Source organism: Vitis riparia, chromosome 6, assembly GCF_004353265.1.
Source record: "Vitis riparia cultivar Riparia Gloire de Montpellier isolate 1030 chromosome 6, EGFV_Vit.rip_1.0, whole genome shotgun sequence".
Lineage (NCBI taxonomy): Eukaryota > Viridiplantae > Streptophyta > Magnoliopsida > Vitales > Vitaceae > Vitis > Vitis riparia.
The window spans coordinates 3559051-3578591 of record NC_048436.1 but is presented as its reverse complement, the minus strand read 5'-3'; the positions used below and the strand labels follow the sequence as shown (position 1 = coordinate 3578591).

The following is a 19541-nucleotide window of genomic DNA, read 5'->3' as shown; positions in this document are numbered from 1 at the left end:
ATTTAGAAAAAATTACAAAGATGATGTTTATTTTTTTTACTTTTTGCTGAAAGCAAGTTGTTTACATAATTTATATTGTTTGTTTTTCTACTTTTTTTATGACTTATTATAAATTTTTTACTAAATAGAAAAAATCAATGTGGTGTTTGTTTTTTTACCTAATTCTAAATAGAACCTTAATGTTTAATAGTGTTAAATATTAGGTTGTTTGTTTGTATAGTATTTTATTTTTATTAAGTATTAAAAAGTAAAAAAAATCAATATGTTATTTTTTCTATTTAGAAAAAGTTACATATTTTGGCTTTTTTTATTTAGTTAAAAGTTTATAATAAGTCATGAAAAAATAGAAAAACAAACGATCTAAATTCTAAAACTAAATTGTTTTCAACAAAAAGCCAAAAAAACAAATACCACCAAAATATGTAACTTCTTCTAAATAGAAAAAAATAATATATTGGTTTTTTTATTTTTTAATACTTAATAAAAATAAAATATTACAAAAACAAATAACCTAATATTTAACACTATTAAGCATTAAGATTATATTTAAAATTAAGTAAAAAACAAATACCATCATAAATTTTCTATTTAGTAAAAACTAAAAAGTTTATAATAAGTTATAAAAAAATAGAAAAATAAATTGATTTCAATGAAAAACCAAAAAAACAAACACCACCTAAACTTTGCCCTTATCAAGAAATGCAAAATTATGCATTAATGCCAGTTTTTTTAAATATATATTAGAATTTTTAAATTAAAAATAATAAAAGGTAAATGGCTTTTCTTTTTCTTTTTTATGAGTATTTTTGGAAATTGGGTGGGGCTCCAAAAATGACAAACATGTCCCATCCACTACCCATTGTGGGCCGATTCTTGGGCTTGGTGTGATATGCAGGTGATCCCAACACCTCCCATGTACTACCAGTCACTACCCTTTCGCCAAACTCAAAATGTATAATGCACGACGAGAGAGCCCATTACTCAAAATGCAAAAACTACACGTAACTTGCACATGAATCCAATAAAACGCCAATTACATGCATCATCCATTTGATCGCAATCAGATAAAATGGACGGCCCTGATGACAATAATGCTGAAATCCACGACAACCATTGAAAACAAGAAAACAAGAAATCAAAAAACTCGAACCAGAATAAAATAGATACAATGAAAAGCCGTTGGCCGGAGCGGCCATACGAATCTACGATGTTATTGAACTAGAACTCGGAGCCAGGCAATGGCTCATGGGTGTGGTTAATGAAGATGTATTCATAGATGAGGCCTGCAATCCCACCTCCAATGAGAGGCCCTGCCCAGTACACCCAGTGGTTGGTCCAGTCCCAGCTCACCAGAGCAGGCCCAAACGACATAGCCGGATTCATGGATGCTCCGTCGAATGCCCCACCCGCCAGAATGTTGGCTGCAACAATCAAACCAATGGCAAGGGGTGCGATTATCCCCACATTGCCCTTCCTCGGGTCAATGGCAGTCGCGTACACCGTGTAAACCAGCCCAAAAGTCATCACGATCTCAAGAACAAGCGCATTCCACACTGTTACTCCAGAAGATAACGCAAATGCCGATGTTGTCTGCACCATTTTATTATAATCATCACCTCACTAATTCTATAACTTATAAACTATGTAACTGTAATAACTAACTCACCATGCCATGAGTGCAGAACTTTAGGAGCAAGCAGGCCACCGCGGAACCAAGGAGCTGAGCTATCCAGTAAAGGATTCCACGTAGGAGAGTGATGTTTCCACCGACGAAGGCTCCAAATGTGACAGCGGGGTTGATGTGACCGCCGGAGATGTTGGCTGCCGCCGACACTCCCACAAACAGTCCAAGGCCATGTCCCAATGCTTCGGCAATGAGGCCGGCCGGTGTGGTGGAACCATCATCGGTGAGCTTGCTGAAGGCCATGCCGGAGCCTTCTCCGGCGAACACAAAAATTAGGGTGCCGAAAAACTCCGCCAACGCCGCCTTGAGCGCATCGGGCTGATAGGTCTCCTGAGGCTGGCCGATGGCAATCCTAAGAAACGGCATTGTGGAAAACTTGATGATAAAAGCTGAAGAGATAGGATGAAAAAAATGGAGAGCCTCACCCTCTGACTCCTTCACAAACGAACTCTCTGTGTGCTTCACCCTTTATAATGGAAATTGGAAGGGTATGTGCAACCTACTACAGCCGGTTCCCGGTAACTTACTAAATAAAAATGTGGAAATTTGTACAACTTTTATGAAAGAGGTGGAAAGGCGGGGACCAAAGGAGCCCGTCCATACAGCTAAGATTTCAGCCTCCAAAATAATAGAGGATTGACACGTGTATGTGAGGTAGAGGAGCCGCGTCATCTAGTTATGAGTTTTGTCCTGATTTGGATTTGTAATTAATTTTCAGCTACTCTACTGGAATTCTATTCTTTCCTCCTTTTTATAGAATCTTCTTCTTCTTAAAAAAAAAAATTGCAGGCATTATTATAATTATAAGGAATGTTACCATTTATGATGAGTAATTCAAATTAGTGAAATATCTGTGACATAACTTGCAATTAATTTATAAGAAGATAAGACAAAAGCGAAACTGGAACGCACATTTATCAAATGGAAGACAACAATGACATTTTTGTGGTCAAGCGTAAAGGAAAATAAATTATTTTTTAAAAAATATTTTGTCATCATGTCCTTGACTCAGAATCTTGGGCGTGATAAATATTTTGAAAAAAGAAAAAAAAAAAAGGACAAAACCAAAAAGTAAATAGTCATTGTACAATTATTAATGCACCAATGGCATGCCATATAGTTATGGAAAATTAAGAAAAATAAATTACATTGTTCTATGAATTTATGTGTTGGGTAGTAAGTTCACAATGAATGTTTTTTTTTTTACTTGTATTTTGAAATGTTATATCCTCAAACATTGGCTCATCTGCAGGCTGCAGCTTTCCGATTGTGGCTACGATGAAATGAGATACAAGTTGTTGTTGTGAATGAGTACAAAGCTACTTTTTCAAAAGAGATATTATTCGGAGACATATCTTGTCACATCCACGTGACATTTCTTTGGCTTTCCTCTTCTTAATTTTATTTCTCATTTTTTGTTTAACCTTACCTACCTAAATATTTTTATATAAAAATAAAATATTTTATTTTTATATAATTTAAAATTAATTTAACAAAATTTAAATTTTGAAATAATAAAACATGTCTATATAAAATTTGAAAAAAACTCATATTTATATAATATTAAAAACTCTCTTTCATATTTGACGTGAGATATTATAAACATTAAAATATTATATCCTATGAAATTATAAAATCAAATAAATAAACATTCTTCATTGGGTTAAATTAACTTCCACGTTAAGTTGAAAAAAATTCTGATATTGTTTATAATAATTTGTATTAAATCATGTAGATATTATTTATTTCAAACTCAAAAAAACTCTTAATATTTTAAAACGCGTCTACAAGATTAAGAAAAAATTTTTATATTTACATAGTGTTAGACGCTTGACGTGGGATATCCTAAAGGTTTATCTTATTTTTATATTAAGTTTCACTTTCAAGTCAAATATATAAACACTTTTTATAAAATCAAATAAACTCCCACACCAGACCAAGGATAAGTTCTGATATTGTTTATAATGATTCATACTCAATCATGTAGTTATTGTTTATTTTGAATTCAAAAGGCTTTCAATACTTTTACAAGGTTAAGAGAAAATTCATATTTATATAGTGTGAGACGTCTGATATGGGATATCCTAGATGTTTATCTTATTTTTATATTAAGTTTTATTTTCAAATCAATTTTTTAAAAATTAAATTAAATAAATAAGTGTAAAAATATCTAAAAATTGTTAAATGTGGAAAAAGCAAAAAACAAAAAGGGAGGTTTAATAGGGTCAATTTACAAAATTTTGAAATCGAAGATATTTTGATTTATAAAGGTTCTCTAATAAATCGTATGTTGCTATCAAACTCATAAATGTCAGTATTAGAATAAGCAGAGAGTTACAATTTGTGGGGACTAAAATCAAGGTAATGCCACCCGCAAATAGAAAGCGTTTGATTGGCATCAAATGTGAGGGTACGGGGTATATGATATATCACATGGTGGTATAATCTCCTTAGTCTTAAGCTATGTTTGTTCCATCAAATTTGAAAAAAAATAAAAGAAAAAGAAAATACAAAAAAAAAAAAAAGATGAAGAAAAATAAGAAAATAGATTAAAAATTAATAAATAATTTTTTTTGTTACTTTAAATTCATTTTATTTATTTTAACTCATTAATATAAAAATTAAATAATTTAAAAATATATAAAATTTTAATTAATTTTAATTATATTTGATTTTTTTTTTAAATTTTTTTCATCAAATGAAAATTTTTTTTTCTTTAGTATTTTGTGCAGCCAAACATAACCATGAGCTAATTGAACCAGGCTGGCTCTCTGATTGCTGACAGCCGGACAATGGATGGTGGGACCATCACATGACATGAGTGAATTTGCCCACTGCCTTGTCAGTTCTATCCATCCACTAAGGCAATTAGTAATGGAGTCCTTCCTACTGTATTTGGCTTGTAACAGGGGTTATACCAATTAAAAAAGGGGGGAAAATTTTGAAGGAAAGGTGTGGACGCCGGAAGCTGCCAGGGTAAAGTAAAAAAAAAAAATCAACACCTAAAGTAAAAAGTAATAAATTTTAAGTTAATAACTTAATAATAATTTAATTTAAATTTTAAATCATAATAAAAAAAATTGACTAATCACTTAAAAAACATAATATTTTTAATTCATATTTTATTTTCTCATAAAAATAAAGATTTTATTATTAGATCATTTTATTCTAAAGTTTATTTTCTTTTAAATCAAAATGTTTATTATCAGTTTCTTCATGATAAAATTAAAATTCTAAAAATGAAACTCTATTTAAATTCATTTATAGGATCTATATTTAATCAAAATTTATTTTTAATTAATTCATATCGAAATTTAATTTATTTTAAAATAAAATCTTTTATTCTTGGTTATTTAAAAAAATAAAATTAGAATTCTAAATAAATTATACTTAATTGATCTGTAAGAACTATTTTTCATTAAAAAGTTATAGTTATGATAACAAGATTAATAATAAAAAATTAGATAATTTATTATTTTTATTTATTATGAATTATTTATATTATATGAGATTTTTTCACAATTATTTTAATCTTTTGCTCTAAAATCTATTTTTATTGATTAAATTTGGTTGTGGGAAAGTATGAAGAAAATAAATTAGAAAGGAAAAACGTAAATAAAAAGTTAAGAAAAATGAAAATTACACTTTACCCCAGTAAAATATTTATGGACTCGAAATTAAAATAATTTGGTAAAAAAATTAATTTTTGGCAGCGAAAGTTCATGGGGATGTTGGAGAGGATAAGGACGTCCGACTGATCTTCTTTCCCTTGACTACAACTCAATACTGAACGGTTTAATGGATGACAGCTGGTGGGGGTGAGAAGTTGAAATCAAAGCCTCATCTGTGGGCCTCACCATTCAACCCAAAACCCATGTGGTATGTGGATATGTCTCACATTATAGCCATAGCCAATTCTCTCAAGCCCCAGCAACCAAATAATCCGTAGTGGGTGTGGAAGGCCAAAGGAAAAAAAGGAAAATAGTAAGGGCTTACAAGTGCTGATTCACATGGATTTGTACATTTATTAACCCACCAGCAGGGTTTTGCATGAGTGTAACCAGACAAAGGAGTACAGGCCCATCCTCAGGACCGGCCATGGATTATCGAGAACCACCATAAATACACACATGAGAACTCTGCAGCTCTCTGATTTCTGCCAGGTCTATACCCAAACTACCCAGCTTTGATTCTCAGCATTCCAGTGATGAGTAAAAGGATATATATAAGGAAATGGGACTAAATTGTAAAAAATGTTAGAGGGCTAGGTGTAAGAGAATTTTGACGAGGCACCCATACCCAAAATGTAGTTTTTGGGTACCAAAGAAAAAATACATTGACGAGTTGGCTGTCAAATCGCATGCCATTCAAAACTATGCCAAACCAACTTATTAAATTAAGGACTTTAAAAGGGGTTTGACTGGTAGGTTGTGTAGTACAGCATAAATCATTCAGTAGTTGGCGTCACAGAATGGGCTGATGTGATAAAAAATAAATAAATAAGTAATGTTTCAGATCCATATCTATCCTTAGACTGGGGTCCAAACACGGCAGTATGAGGCTAAAATAAATGGACATTAGACATGAATCTGCAGACCAACAACATTCAAAACTTTTGAAAACAATTCATCCAGGGAAAGATCTTACGAGGGATGGTTCCAGTGTTGATGATACATCATGTGCTCTTGTTTAAGGTTTCTGTACAGACTACAGTCTACTTACAATTTAAGTGATGAAATTAAGGCTCCTGAATATAAACTTGAGTGTAAACCTTGTCAAGGTAAACTCATGAAGCTCCACTAATGGCAGTTTAGCAGTAACTAGGACAGACAACAAGCACATCCTAGCCACCACAATGTGCTATGCCTAAACCAGGATGGAGCCAAAAAACGCATGATGGCAGAGAAGAAAAAATGGAGTGGACAAGCAAATTGCAGAATAGAAAATAGACCCACCTAAAGAGAACTTGAAAACTAGGAAATAATTCAGGGAGAAAAGTGAACTCACTGGGCGGGCACATGCCTAAGCTGGAAAATAGGCCACCTGTTGTGAGGGAAGTTCCTCTATGATCTTCCTCCTCAACACAAACGACAACCACAGCCCTGAAACAATAGTGCAATTCCATCTTGGATAACCAGATCAAATAGACACCACTGCAACACAGTTGAGGAGTACAGAGTACAAGAGCACAGTATAGTTAACATTGCATATATACAGATAAACAAAAATTATATCATTTTCTTATTGTAATTTTAGTTTACATCAATTCTGAAACAAGTATTAATGGAAGAAGGTGACAACATCAGCTGAATCGTGAAAGAATTAGCTGTAGCCCTACAAAATTACATCTCTCTTAACTTGTAGCACTTTCCATCATGTCTCTGCAAGCATGCTCCAGGATCTGTGTGGTTTGCACCACAACTTCACAACTTCATTCATATTGAGCAAAATAGAATAATTGCATCCGGTATGTACAGGTGCACATGGGGCATCATAAGCAACAATGCATGGAGATGAAAACTGTTACAGAAACCATGAGGATGAAAATAAGAAAAAGAAGAAATCAGATGATATTCATAATCATACATATCTTGGCAGATGTATACTTCAGGTGGAACTAAATTTACAAATATTTCAATGAATAATCATCTCATTGTTCATGGTGCGACTTTTACAGGTTTCCCAGCATTTTACACTGCAGTGGATTAGGGGCACCCCCTTCCCTGTCAATTGTTTCCCCTCATTATGTGATGAAAATGAAAGGGAAACCCTTAAAGTTGGTTTGCAGTTGAACATAGGAGAGCAAACAAGGAATTCATCTAGCCAATGTGATTGTGGCGTATGTGGAACTTGTATTTCATACCACAAATAAGGCAGTGATAGATTTTCCCCTCCCACCAGCCATTCATCCCTGAACACAGACATGCCTTAGACCACAAAAAACACTATCACAAAGACACATGGACTATTATCAGGATGCAGATTTACTATGACTTCTTTGTTTGATTGAGGTACTGATCATTTAATTCTATTAAATTTTTTAAAATATTTAATTAAAAGAACTTAGTTAGAATACTTAATTAAAAGAACTTACTTAGCACGGATATTCAGTTGATACTTAAACCGCCGATTTCTGTAAACAATTGTCATTTTTTATGGTGATGACATATTCCTTTTCATCAATGCATATGGGTTGTCTTGAAATTACCAAAAATTATCTAGTGTAAAGAATTTCTCTTTAATTACATATATTTTCTTAGATTCATTGACTATTCAAATAATAAACAATAGTAATATTTCAATCCAGTACTTAAAAATGTTAGCCTTTTTCATGATTATTGAATTCCTATCAAATTCACAGCCCTAAAGACTTGTTGGGGGAAACTTGAGACCCCAAATTTAAACACCAAACCAAGTTAGTTTTTGTGCCAAAAGGTAAATAGAGAACACTTTATCAGATGATACGGATTCACATCCTCAAGTTCTGACCATCAATACAAGTCACTAGCATCATTGATCCAACTAAACTTCCAACATAATTTATAAACAACAAATTCTGCCACATCCCAGAGCACCACTTTTAATATTTACATGCATTCATTCAAGTCTAATCAAATAGAAAGTGAAAGAGAGCACACAAAGACACAGATAGCATACCGCAAAGATAGGAAATACCGTCTAACCCATACACCAGCCATCTAGAGGTCAAAATCATACCTGCATTACAGGCAGCCCCAATGAGATCCATGTCTAATAGGTAAACAGAATACATCCCAACCCTTGTTGTGATTAAGTCAGAAATAAATGATACCTGGTGACAACTGAACATTCTCATATTTGCCCTTTTTCATCTTCTGGTGGTGACTCGTACCAAATGCACCATCATGTTGATCCATGAAACATTTATCCTGCATACACATCCTCCATAAAGAGAAAAGATCAACTTCAGCTTAGACATCATAAATAAATATGACCTTTGACTACGGATTATTTTCATGCACAGAGTAGCACAGATACCATGTGCAAAGGAACAATAAATGAGGAGAAAGGTAAGAGGTGGGGGGGGGGGGGAGGAGAATTCAAACATAAGTTTATCTTAAAAAGAGTTTTAATTCTAATCCTACTCAAAACCAAAGAGGACCCAAGAGACCAAACTAAGTACATGCAAGGAGTACAAACAGAAAGCAGAAAACTACAAGATGCAGAATTGTTATTCAAGGATCAAAGAACATTCATGGATATCCACGTGCAAAAGAAAATATTAGCAAACTGTCATCCAAGGATCAAAGAACATTTATGGACATCCACATGCAAAAGCAAATATTATTGAAGATTGTAGAAAATTGCTTGAAAAGTCAGAATGGGGATTAGTATAAGTCGTGTGCTTAGGGAGGCTAAACAGGCTGCTGATTACTTAGCTAATAGTGGACTTAGTATTCGACAGTCCAAAGCGTACGATTGTGTAATTTCTCAAGAGAATTTCATGGAATCATGTAGAATGACTTATGTGGTAGGACACGGAGCACAGCTGTGCCATGAGTTGAATTACATTTGCTACCAAATAGAGAAAAGAAGAAGAATCTAAGAAAGCAAGAAAGGAGGATTTGGTCTAGGTATTCTCCAAAGAACATGTAAAGCTTCCTCAAAACCATCTATAAATTTGTGGTCAAGATTTTACATCCTACGACTTTTCCTATTTCTTTCTGGCCATGTACACCAGAAAAAAATGGGAATCTTTTCTAAACAACCAACCTAGAAGCACTTCCAATTCCAGCTTGAGCCCACCATATCAAGGGAAAAACTTTTGAAGACCAGGGCATCACCCAAGCAATGCCAAAGAAAAGCCACTCTTTCACCAACCAATAAGTTCAACAATGTTCTTGTCTAAGTGGCGTCCTCATCTCTATATGTCAGTAACTTGAAGAAAAAATCAACTAAAAATATCTCATTGGTAGTATTTTTTTTCTTCTTGTTTTTTTATATCAGAAAGAAACAAATTCATTGATGTGAATTGATGGTACAAATAAGGATGAGAAATCCTTCCCAAATTTGCACAAACTGATCAAAAAGAGAATGCAGATGGACTCCAGAAAGGAACAGCAAAACAGCTGCACAGCAAAAGATGTAAATAAAATGTATGTATAATCCACTTCTTGTGCTTTTATCATATCATATTATATATATGTTCATGCTCAAAATGTCCAAGTTTTGTGGCTGGAATTACCATGGTTTTGAGCTTCAGTGACTAATTCCATTTCATTGGGCTACCCTCATTTGATCCATTGTTAGATAATATATGGATCATAGCTGCAAAAGTAAAAATGTTTTTAGCATTGGCTGATCAATCTTTCAATTCACCCACCTTGACACACTTTCTCAATCACACTTGATTTCTGAATTTCTTGAAAGTTGACTCCTCAAATCGTAGTGGCTTTAAGGTTTATAACGACATTTAACCTTCATATTATTTAGAAAACTACACTCACACGGAACTCATAAAGGACATCTAATATCAACATACAGTCATGATAATGTGGAAAATAACATTTAATCCCCCTATCCAAGATGACAATGTTGCTTGCTATAAGGTATACATGTAGCCCCCCAATCTTAACTCAACTTCCATATTTGCACATGCCGCTAAGGTTGCACTTGATGTTCTAACAAATAAAAATGGCTGAAATAGAATAACCCAGCCAAGATCCTACCGCCCAGGATTGCACAACAGGGAAGAAGTTCAAAAAAGAGAAAGATGAGGAAAAACAACAGGTAAATATACAAGTGAAGTTGGGTAAAATTAACTATAATAGACATTAACATAGATGAAACATTAAGAAAGATGATAATAGTCAGTACTGAAAGCATTGTTGTAAGCAGTTAAAGCTCACCTGATGCATGATGGAGCTGCTGATACAAATCTGCTTCTGCAAACTCAGCATGGAAGGACCAAATTTTTAGGTCACAGTAATCTTGTATTACGTTCCAAACTGCTCATCCAGATTGCTTCCCTTGGACATGATCTGCAATGTTGTGCCCTTGGTAATCCAGGCAGTTAGTTCGGGCTGATGATCAAAAGGGTTAAGAGGAAGCAAACTTCTATCCTCCAGTTGTACACCATAGACAAATGGGAGTCTAAGTGTAAGGAAACTCTCTGGTGGTAGGATCACACGACATCCAAGGCTGAACTGCAATCGTTTCTCACGGTCTGGAATGGATGGAGGCAGGCAAGATGCCTACAAATAAAAGTTTGCTTTTAAAATAAGGGAGGATAAACTTGGACCTTCCAGCAGAAACCTAACCAATTATAGTGAATTATAACACAATATGTGCACAAACAGTAAGAGATCTAGTCATATCATTTACACAGCAACAATGGACAAATGCTGTAATGCATGTTTCAGACCCATAATTACTATATTCGAGCAAAGTGTCTCCTTTCACAACTCAAAATCCAATTCAGTGATTCTAGCCACCCAAACCTGTCAGCTAACCTAGTAATTGATTCTATGTTTCTAGTTAAGTGCAGCAAGATAGTCATACGATTAGTATTATGAGAAGACATGAATTCTTAGTCAAGACTGCCAGGAAAATTCTAGTAAATGCTGCCCAGGAAAGCACAAAAAATAACACAGAAAGAACGATCCCAAGTCATCAATCTTCAGAAGTCAAAACTCTTACAAACACTGAAGAACTACTTGAAGTTATACATAGTTGAAAATAAATATGATATTATGTGTTTGGTTGAAAGAAACCAAAGTTTATGCATGCGTATTCAAGTAAGGAACTAAGAAATACCTCAAACTGTACAACCGGGCATGTTGCTAAGATTACTGGAAACGGAGGTGTGACCTACACAGAAGTATCCATGAATAAGTTGCAGAGTGGTTAAACGCATAAAAGAACTTTAACTTCAAAATACATCTTCATATCAGTAAAATGTACCATATTCTAATATCCAAAAAAAGGAATTAACAGAGGCACTTTTACAATTTAAACAATCCTCACATTAAATTATCAAAAAGCATAGTTCCAACTCTTAAGTTTTACATTATTCCCATTTCAATGTCACATCATAAATTTGAACCAATAAAACATAAAATATCAAGTGAACTGCCCAAACTCCATTTAAAATAAAAAACATTCTCAATAAAATTGCAAACTTAATTTATTTGTGAAAGATATGAATAGCAAACTTACATTCTTGAAAAATTCTTTCTCACATAAGATACCTAAAATTTCCGTGATAATAGAATTCATACCAAGTGAAATATGAAGACATAATTTACTATGAAGAAATACTCTAGAGTAAAAGTGTTTTAGATTCAGAAGGACTAAGACAATCCAGCACCCTCTCGTAATAGAGATATCTCAAAGTGGCTGCTCGTGCTCAACTGGATCAATTATTCATAAGGAGATAATAATGGGGATGTCATTTATAGAACTAAAGTGAGATAGCTGAAGTGGACAACTGCCTTTGTGTTTTTCTGTAAGTGTAGAATACAAATCAAGTTAAAGGAAAACATTCTAGAAGATGGCCAAAGAATCAATATGGATGCATAAAGTTAGGCAGCTAACAAACAACACATTTGGAGATGAACAATTTGAACAAGGATTTTATGATGGATGAGTAGCAACACAGGAAAAGATCAAATAGAAAAAAAAATCATGTATAAGTTAAAGGTAGCATAAATAGAGGATAAGATGAGGGAGAGTAATCCAGGATGGTTTGGCCATGTACAATGAAAGCCAATGAATGTGCTAGCATGGAGGAATGAGGCCCCAGTTGTGCAGTTGCAGTCTCTAGTGTAGTGCTTCTAAGGAAAGATCAGTCTAAAGAACAGCTTGCTGTTGATTTCCACCATTGCTGAACAATTTTCCTTTCACCATTTACCAACCATTAGAGAAAGCACTAAACCTACTACTACCTTTGCTATTGCACAACCTGTTGCTGACAAACTAAATTGCAAAGGTCTCAAAAACTTTCTTTCTTCACTAGATAACTGATTTTCTTTTTCACTGGTGAACATTAGAAGTATAAAGCAAGGATTCTATGCTACTTTAAATTTCTGAACGTGTACCAAAGAGGCTAAACTTTCCTATTTAACCCAGGATGTACTGCTATTTAGCCTACAAAAATATGAGGATCTAACATTCATAGATGTTTTGGAAAAATTGCCAACATGCATATTTGTTGAGTTAACAGGCTCTTCTGATCTTCCCCCACCCCCCACAAAGTAAAATAAAATAAAATATCATGAATTAAAAGTATGTCTGATTAGTTGCGAGAAAATCTGAAGGCAATGTAGTAAAAAGGCTTATGAATGAGATGTCATACCAGAAAAATCCTTTGAAGCTGTGATATTGTGCCCGCAAACTTAACATTTGACAGATCCTTCTTATTCTTGGAGAACTTGCAGTGTGGGCAGTTCATGTATATTGGTAAATTTCTATTCAAAAGGGAGAAAGCACCTCCACCATCATCAAGGTTAACAGACTGCACGCTTTCTCCAAGATCTTTTACAGAATTAGGGAGTGTTGACGAGCCAATTGATGTCTGGTTCTGTTCCCTTCCTAGTCCTGAGAACTGCACCAGAGCATCTAAGTGCTGACTGCCATTAGCCAATGTCTCTTTTGACTTATCAAAATTTCTCAGCTTATTTGTAGCAGTAGCAGCCATCCCATTTGAGTGTCGATGACCTTTGCCATGTCCACCATTCTTTCCCAATTTTGGAGGATCTGCCACTTTGTGATCCAAATTTTCCATAGATGCAGACAAATGGAAATCTTCAGGGAATGAATGTGAGGATCCAAGTTCATTTAGATGCTGTGGTGTGAGTATAAAACGATGTCCATGGGGGCATTCATGCTCAAATCCAACATACACTGCTACATGCTTCAAAGAAGTGTTTAATTTGATATTTCCACCACCATTTACGGTCACTGGAATTAAATTACTACCTATTTGTAAAAATGGGTCACTACCTGTGTAGCCATTAGCATTGCTCCCATTTAAGGTTTCCAGAACAGAAGAATATTCTTCCAATTTTTGAGAGCCTTGAAAATCAGCAGTTTCATGAACCTGTTCAGCACTCCTATCCCTAGCACTACTTTGCTTGATACCCTTTTCTGAACCTAATGAAGGCTGTTTCATCTGCTGAAGAGGAGGAAATCCTGAATCAACTGTTGCTGATCCAGCAACAACCTCAGAAAAAGGTTTTCTCATTGTAAAATTGGGAAGACCTCTACCAAAGCTGATTTTTTTATCATCAGACTTAATATTCTCCAAAGGTTTTCTTTCATTTTCAACTGTATTGTGTGTGTCTCGTTGGTACAATTGAAAAGCACCAGCTTTCTTTATCTCTACATTGGCAATCAAGTCAACATTGGGGTCTATACTTGACCTGATTAGAGAACCCTGTTGCACAGCACTTACTGGAGAACCATTTTGGATTCTATGTTTCTCTAAAAAAATTATCCATTTCAAAAGAAACTTTTGAGTGGCATGGAACCCACTCTGAAGTAAGCCTTTAGAAGGTTCATAGTACTTTGTCCCACCAACTCGAATCAAATTCCATGATAGGGGTTGAATTGGTCCTGCATCGATCATTTTTGGTAATTGGAGTGCAGGAAGAAACCTGTCACAGTCTGGAAAACAATTGGAAGTAATATTGGCTGTTTCAAAATCAAAAGGGTCAGCACGCAGCTTCCGTGAACGGCCACAAGCACAAGCATGAAGGAAAACAAATCCACTAGAATGTGGCTTGACTGCTGTCCCTAAAAGTGAGCCACCGGTTTCAATATCATGTCTCTGGTGCATACAGGGTTTTCCTGTCAAACTAACAGCATCGCATAGTTGCCTCCCAGATCTCCAGATAGATGTGCATTCATCCTCCAGCTTTTTTGTGAAGAGTTGCACTGCAGGTCCCTTAACCATTGAGCGGAAGGCATGTAAAGTCTTCTCTAAGTGGGCTTCATGCAGTGAAGTTGGATAAAGAGCTGGCAAGTCTTTCAAGTAAACCTCCTTAGCAGCCGGCAAGGCTCTTTCACACCACAAAGTTGAAAACTTCACGTTTAGTTCTTTACCACTTTCCAGCCAAGATACTGCAATGTCAAGAGGATCTGCACCTTTTGTAGTTATCCCTTCAATCTGTGGTGGCACATTGTTACGTTGACGGGGTTTTCTTTTAGTCATTTCAATTTCATCTATGCATCCACGTTTTGCTGAGAGAACTCCTTGTAGAATAAGTTGGCTAGAAGATAACCAGATCTCCAAACTTGGAAGTTCAGGAGTAGTAAATGTCTTTCCCGAAGCAGCTGAGGCAGCAGCAGCAGCTGCAGCAACAGCCACCATACCAACACCAGCAGCTGAGCCACTGTTGGTGTTAGTGACTAACCCCCCTCTCCCTCTTAAGATATCAGACTGCCTGTAAATGAACTCTTTTACAGATAGAATGTCCTCTTTGTTTGCATTTTGACTATGGCTTTCGAGCAAAAGAGAATCTGAGGTCGCCTTTCCATTCAAAACGTCTTCCACAAGGGCAGTAGCAAATTCAAGAGATTCACCTTTCTGGTTGGTAGATCTGTCTAACAGTGAAACAGCCCTTGATGCATCAAGTGAAAATAAAGGTGCTGAACTTGAAACGCCCCCACCCCTTGACGCAGAATGAGTTTCAGATCCTGTGAGTGTTCGGCATTTTTTAATCAAAAAACGAATCTGTGCTTCAAGAGATGACTGCAGTTTCTTCCTGAAACCGCCTTCCGATTTACTTCCAGGGCGAGCTAGCACAACAACTGAACCAGAACCTTTTGTGGGCAGGCTTGGCCTAGCTAAATTGCTCAAACTAGAAGATTGGTTAAATGAGTTATCTGTTGACTCATCTACATTAGAAGTGGGATTAAGCACATCTGAAAAATCATCCAGAAAAACAAACAGGGTGACTGGATTACACTGTCCTGGAAACAAAGATGCATAAGAACCTAAACCTGACATGAGAGAAATAGACGAAGTGTTACGATTTGAACTGCCACCACCTCTGCCTGGAGAAGGATTATTAGAGGAGGTGGCTGATAAAGACGGTCGTGACGATGGAGGTCTAGATGTAGATGTTGATGTTGGTGTAGTTCGGGATCTCACAAATGGAGCCAAACTGTGCTTAGCAGCTTGTAACACTCGAAATTTTTTCAAAACTTGGGTATCAAAGCGCGAACCCTCCTGAATATATATGATTACATGGCAAACCTGCATTGCTAGTTCAGTTATTTACTAAATCTCATCAAGTAACAGAATTTTCATTCAAGACTATGAAGACTTTGGACTGCAGCAAAAATCAATGAACTAAAATGCTTTGCTTTAGGGTCTCATGCTGTTGCACTGGCCCCTGTATACCAATGTACTCCTTGTCCCATTGATAAGTTAATTTCATATGAAGTTATTTTCCCTCTTTTGACATGATATTTTAATGAAAGGTAAGTAGTATTAATAATAAAACAACTATAGATAATTTATGATATACAGGTTCAAGAATATTTACACTTTGTACCAGCAACTCTAGATGACTGCCTATAACTTCACAAATTTGATGTTACCATACAATGCATGCGTTTGTGGCCTAGTCAGATGCATCAAAAAGAGGTTATTGCCTAATAAACAAACTTGAGCATTTAGATAACCTGATTGACTTCTTAATTTCTAGCTTATGTTAAACACTTCATTTTTCCAAAACGCCCATAAATTAATGGATTTGGTGTTGTGGGGAAAGTGTAAGAGTCCTCAGTATTCACATTCAAATGAGTGTCATTTTCTTTTCTTAAATATCCTCCATTTGGCCACCAAGAACAAGGGATAACATAAAAAGGAATGGAAATTTGTGCTATCCCTATGAATGCAAACTCCTGGACCTATCTAAACAAATAACTGTTTGGGTTTTTATTTAGTTATTAAAAATTTCCCTGATCTAAACGATGGATAGATTAGTTCCAATTTCCCTTTTTCTTTTCTTTTCCCTGATTTCTCAGCAACCAAATAAAACATAACGGTAATCTAGGATGGCAATCAACAACCCATCTGCGCTCAATTCAATCTATATCACAACACCAAATTGCATATCCAGATACGACATTAAACACAATAAACATATCCCACATAAAAGAAAAAAAAGACAACAATCAAATGAAAAGCTACAACTCACAGCGAACATGAAGAGCATTCCTTGAAGGTCCCCAAACTCGCGTTCCTCCAAAGCCGAATCGAAACCCCAATCCGTCTGCAAAAACCCTTCCATCGCCGGACACCCAGTGGAACAATACTGCAAAAACAAAATCCCCTTTTCCTCATCGTGGTAATAGCTAATTCTCCTACTCTCGAACCACCCTTTCACTTCCTCTTTCTCGATACACAAACCCTTCTCCAGATTGCCCGACCCGAACGCATTCAGGTCAAGGATCCGATTCATGAGGTGGGATACGTCGTCGGGTCTGCGCCCAATGAAGCCCACAACAACGACGTTCTCAGAAGGGCGTGGCTGCAGCGACGAGGACGGAGGCGGGTCGGGCGGCGGCGCGGAGGGGATTGGAGAGGGAGATGAGGTGGTGGGTGTAGGGGATGATGGTGGGCGACTTAGGACTCGCACCGGTGAGGGGTTGCCTGAATCCATGAATGCGGAGACGAGTCCTGAATCGACCAACTGCTTTACTTGGCTTGGACTTCCATGGAACACACAGCGAGAAAGAGAGCTCAGTGTTGCCGCAGAGGCCGGCAGTAGCCTTTCTTTCAGTAATTTAATTATGCTCTACATCACGGTCATATGCATATTCCCATATTTCCACTAATTTTTTCTAACTTTTCTTCATCTTCATAATTAAACTAATAGAGAATGCCTTCCAATTCTGGTTTCAGAATGTTTTCTTCTTTAGGCATGGTATATTTGGGCAACACGCATGATATCAAAATATTCCTACCCCCACAAAAAATAAATAAATAAATAAATAAAATGCTATTCTTGTGATCTTATAACTTACGAGTTATACTAACTATATTCGAAGTAAAAAAAAATTATTAAGTTTTTATTTGATAACCATTTTCTAAGACAATTTCTTAAAACATGTTTGACAATCAAAACTGTTTTCTATTTTTAAAAAACATCTTTTAGTTATTTTGAAATATTCTTACTTGTTTTCTAAAAGTTATTTTAAAAAATAAATATATAGATATGTGAAATGATTAAAAATAAAATATTAGATATAAAAATTATTTTAAAAAATATTAAAAACGGGTTAAAAATATTGTAGGTTTTTCGAATAGACTTGATTTTACAAAATATTAAAGAACAATTTTAAAAAACAATTCTTAAAAATTGTTCTTATAATTGTTTTCAAAACAGTTATCAAATAAGACCTAATATTTTGTCATCTTTATGAGTTATGCCAATTATTTCACTCACTTATTTTTATTTTTTATTTTTATTAACTAATTACTTGCCATTTTATTTCACTACCATCCTTTATTTTAACTTACCAAAGAATTAATGATAATCACCAATCAATTCCCAATGCTAAAAGTATCACCAAAACAAATGACCACCAATCCATTCATGATGCTAGCTTACAACAAAATTTTCCGACAATGAGAAAGAGAAAGCAAGGAAATAGGATTTTAACAAAATTTTACAATCATTAATTCATTCTATGAGAAGAAAGAGAAAGCTAAGGTTGGAACTTGATCAGGTTGATTGGGTTGATGACTAACCTAAATTTAACTCAAATTAAGAAACAATCAACTTGAACTCTAACATGAGGTACTTAACCCAAACCTACCTCAACTTTATTTTTCTAAACTCATGTTGAATTCAAGTTATTCAAGTTAGATTCACATTGGTCGAGTTAGACGTTAGTTAATCGAGTTAGATTTGAGTTGATTGAGTTAAATTTAGGTTGATTGGATTGTATAATTTAAAATATACTTATAATATTTAATTTTTTTTATTATATTTATACAAAAATTAAATAATAAATACAACAAATTTTCAAAATATCAACAAAAGAATAAACATGTCTGTTTTAAAAAGTCATTCAAACAGCCTCATAAATTTATATATTTTCTAAAAAAATAAAAAATATATGATATACTATAATTTAATATTTAAAAAAATAGAAAAATAAAATAAAATATTATTTATATAGAATAATATATATTATAAAACATTAAATCGGGTTTGAGTTTGGTTCAAGTTTTTTAAACTTTAACTTGAGTTCAACCCAAATTAAGTTTGGATTGAAAAACCCCAACATGAAAGTTAAAAATGATTGTTCAAACCCGACTAAATATTATGTTAGGTTTACTTGTCTAAGTTGCACCCACATAGAAAGTAATAAAATAGATTTTTAACTTTCTAACCGTTAATAACATAGGTCTATATACAAGTGGATAAAAGGATAATATAAGATTTTTATTTAGATAGGTAAATTAAAAAGATTTTAGATAGTTATCAATTGAAAAGACTTGATATGAACTAAAAATATATGGATATCTGTAATTTGAAAACACATGATGTGAATTGAAAAGCATTATTAATTGTTAATGGAAAAAGATTTAGATGTCAACTCACACATCGGATGAACACACACGACATCAATTGAAGGGTTTTTTTTTAATTAAATATATTAATAAAAATGAATTAATATATCACCTATTTTTAAAGGATTAGAAAGTTTTTTATAATATGGTAATATCAATATTGCTCCTTTTGAGAAATTGTAATAAAAGTTGAATTTTAACCCTGTTTATTTTTAATTGTTGTCAATACATTTCTCATGTAAAGTGAGAAACATTATCTTAATTACTTTTTATTAAAAAATTAAA

At 34.4% G+C, this 19541-nt stretch overlaps 2 protein-coding genes across 7 annotated transcripts; both read right to left on the bottom strand.

Annotated features, from left to right (window-relative positions):
• Nucleotides 1-977: 977 nt before the first annotated feature.
• On the bottom strand, nt 978-2134 carry LOC117915574 (aquaporin TIP1-1-like). Its single transcript, XM_034831164.1, has 2 exons — nt 1667-2134; nt 978-1590 (listed from the first exon to the last, which is right to left on the bottom strand). Exons 1-2 carry the CDS (start codon nt 2048-2050, stop codon nt 1219-1221), a joined length of 756 nt encoding a protein of 251 aa, XP_034687055.1. The 5' UTR covers nt 2051-2134; the 3' UTR covers nt 978-1218.
• Nucleotides 2135-6863: 4729 nt separating this feature from the next.
• LOC117916148 lies at nt 6864-17548 on the bottom strand. 6 transcript variants are annotated; one of them, XM_034832024.1, is made up of 8 exons: nt 16873-17548; nt 13020-15923; nt 11480-11533; nt 10573-10917; nt 9909-9991; nt 8496-8605; nt 8342-8401; nt 6864-7204 (listed from the first exon to the last, which is right to left on the bottom strand). In XM_034832024.1, exons 1-4 carry the CDS (start codon nt 17335-17337, stop codon nt 10660-10662), a joined length of 3681 nt encoding a protein of 1226 aa, XP_034687915.1. In that variant the 5' UTR covers nt 17338-17548; the 3' UTR covers nt 6864-7204; nt 8342-8401; nt 8496-8605; nt 9909-9991; nt 10573-10659. The 6 variants fall into 6 exon arrangements, with proteins under 6 accessions (XP_034687915.1, XP_034687917.1, XP_034687914.1 ...); XM_034832026.1 differs by having other exon boundaries at nt 8496-8592; XM_034832023.1 differs by lacking the exon at nt 9909-9991.
• Nucleotides 17549-19541: the final 1993 nt, after the last annotated feature.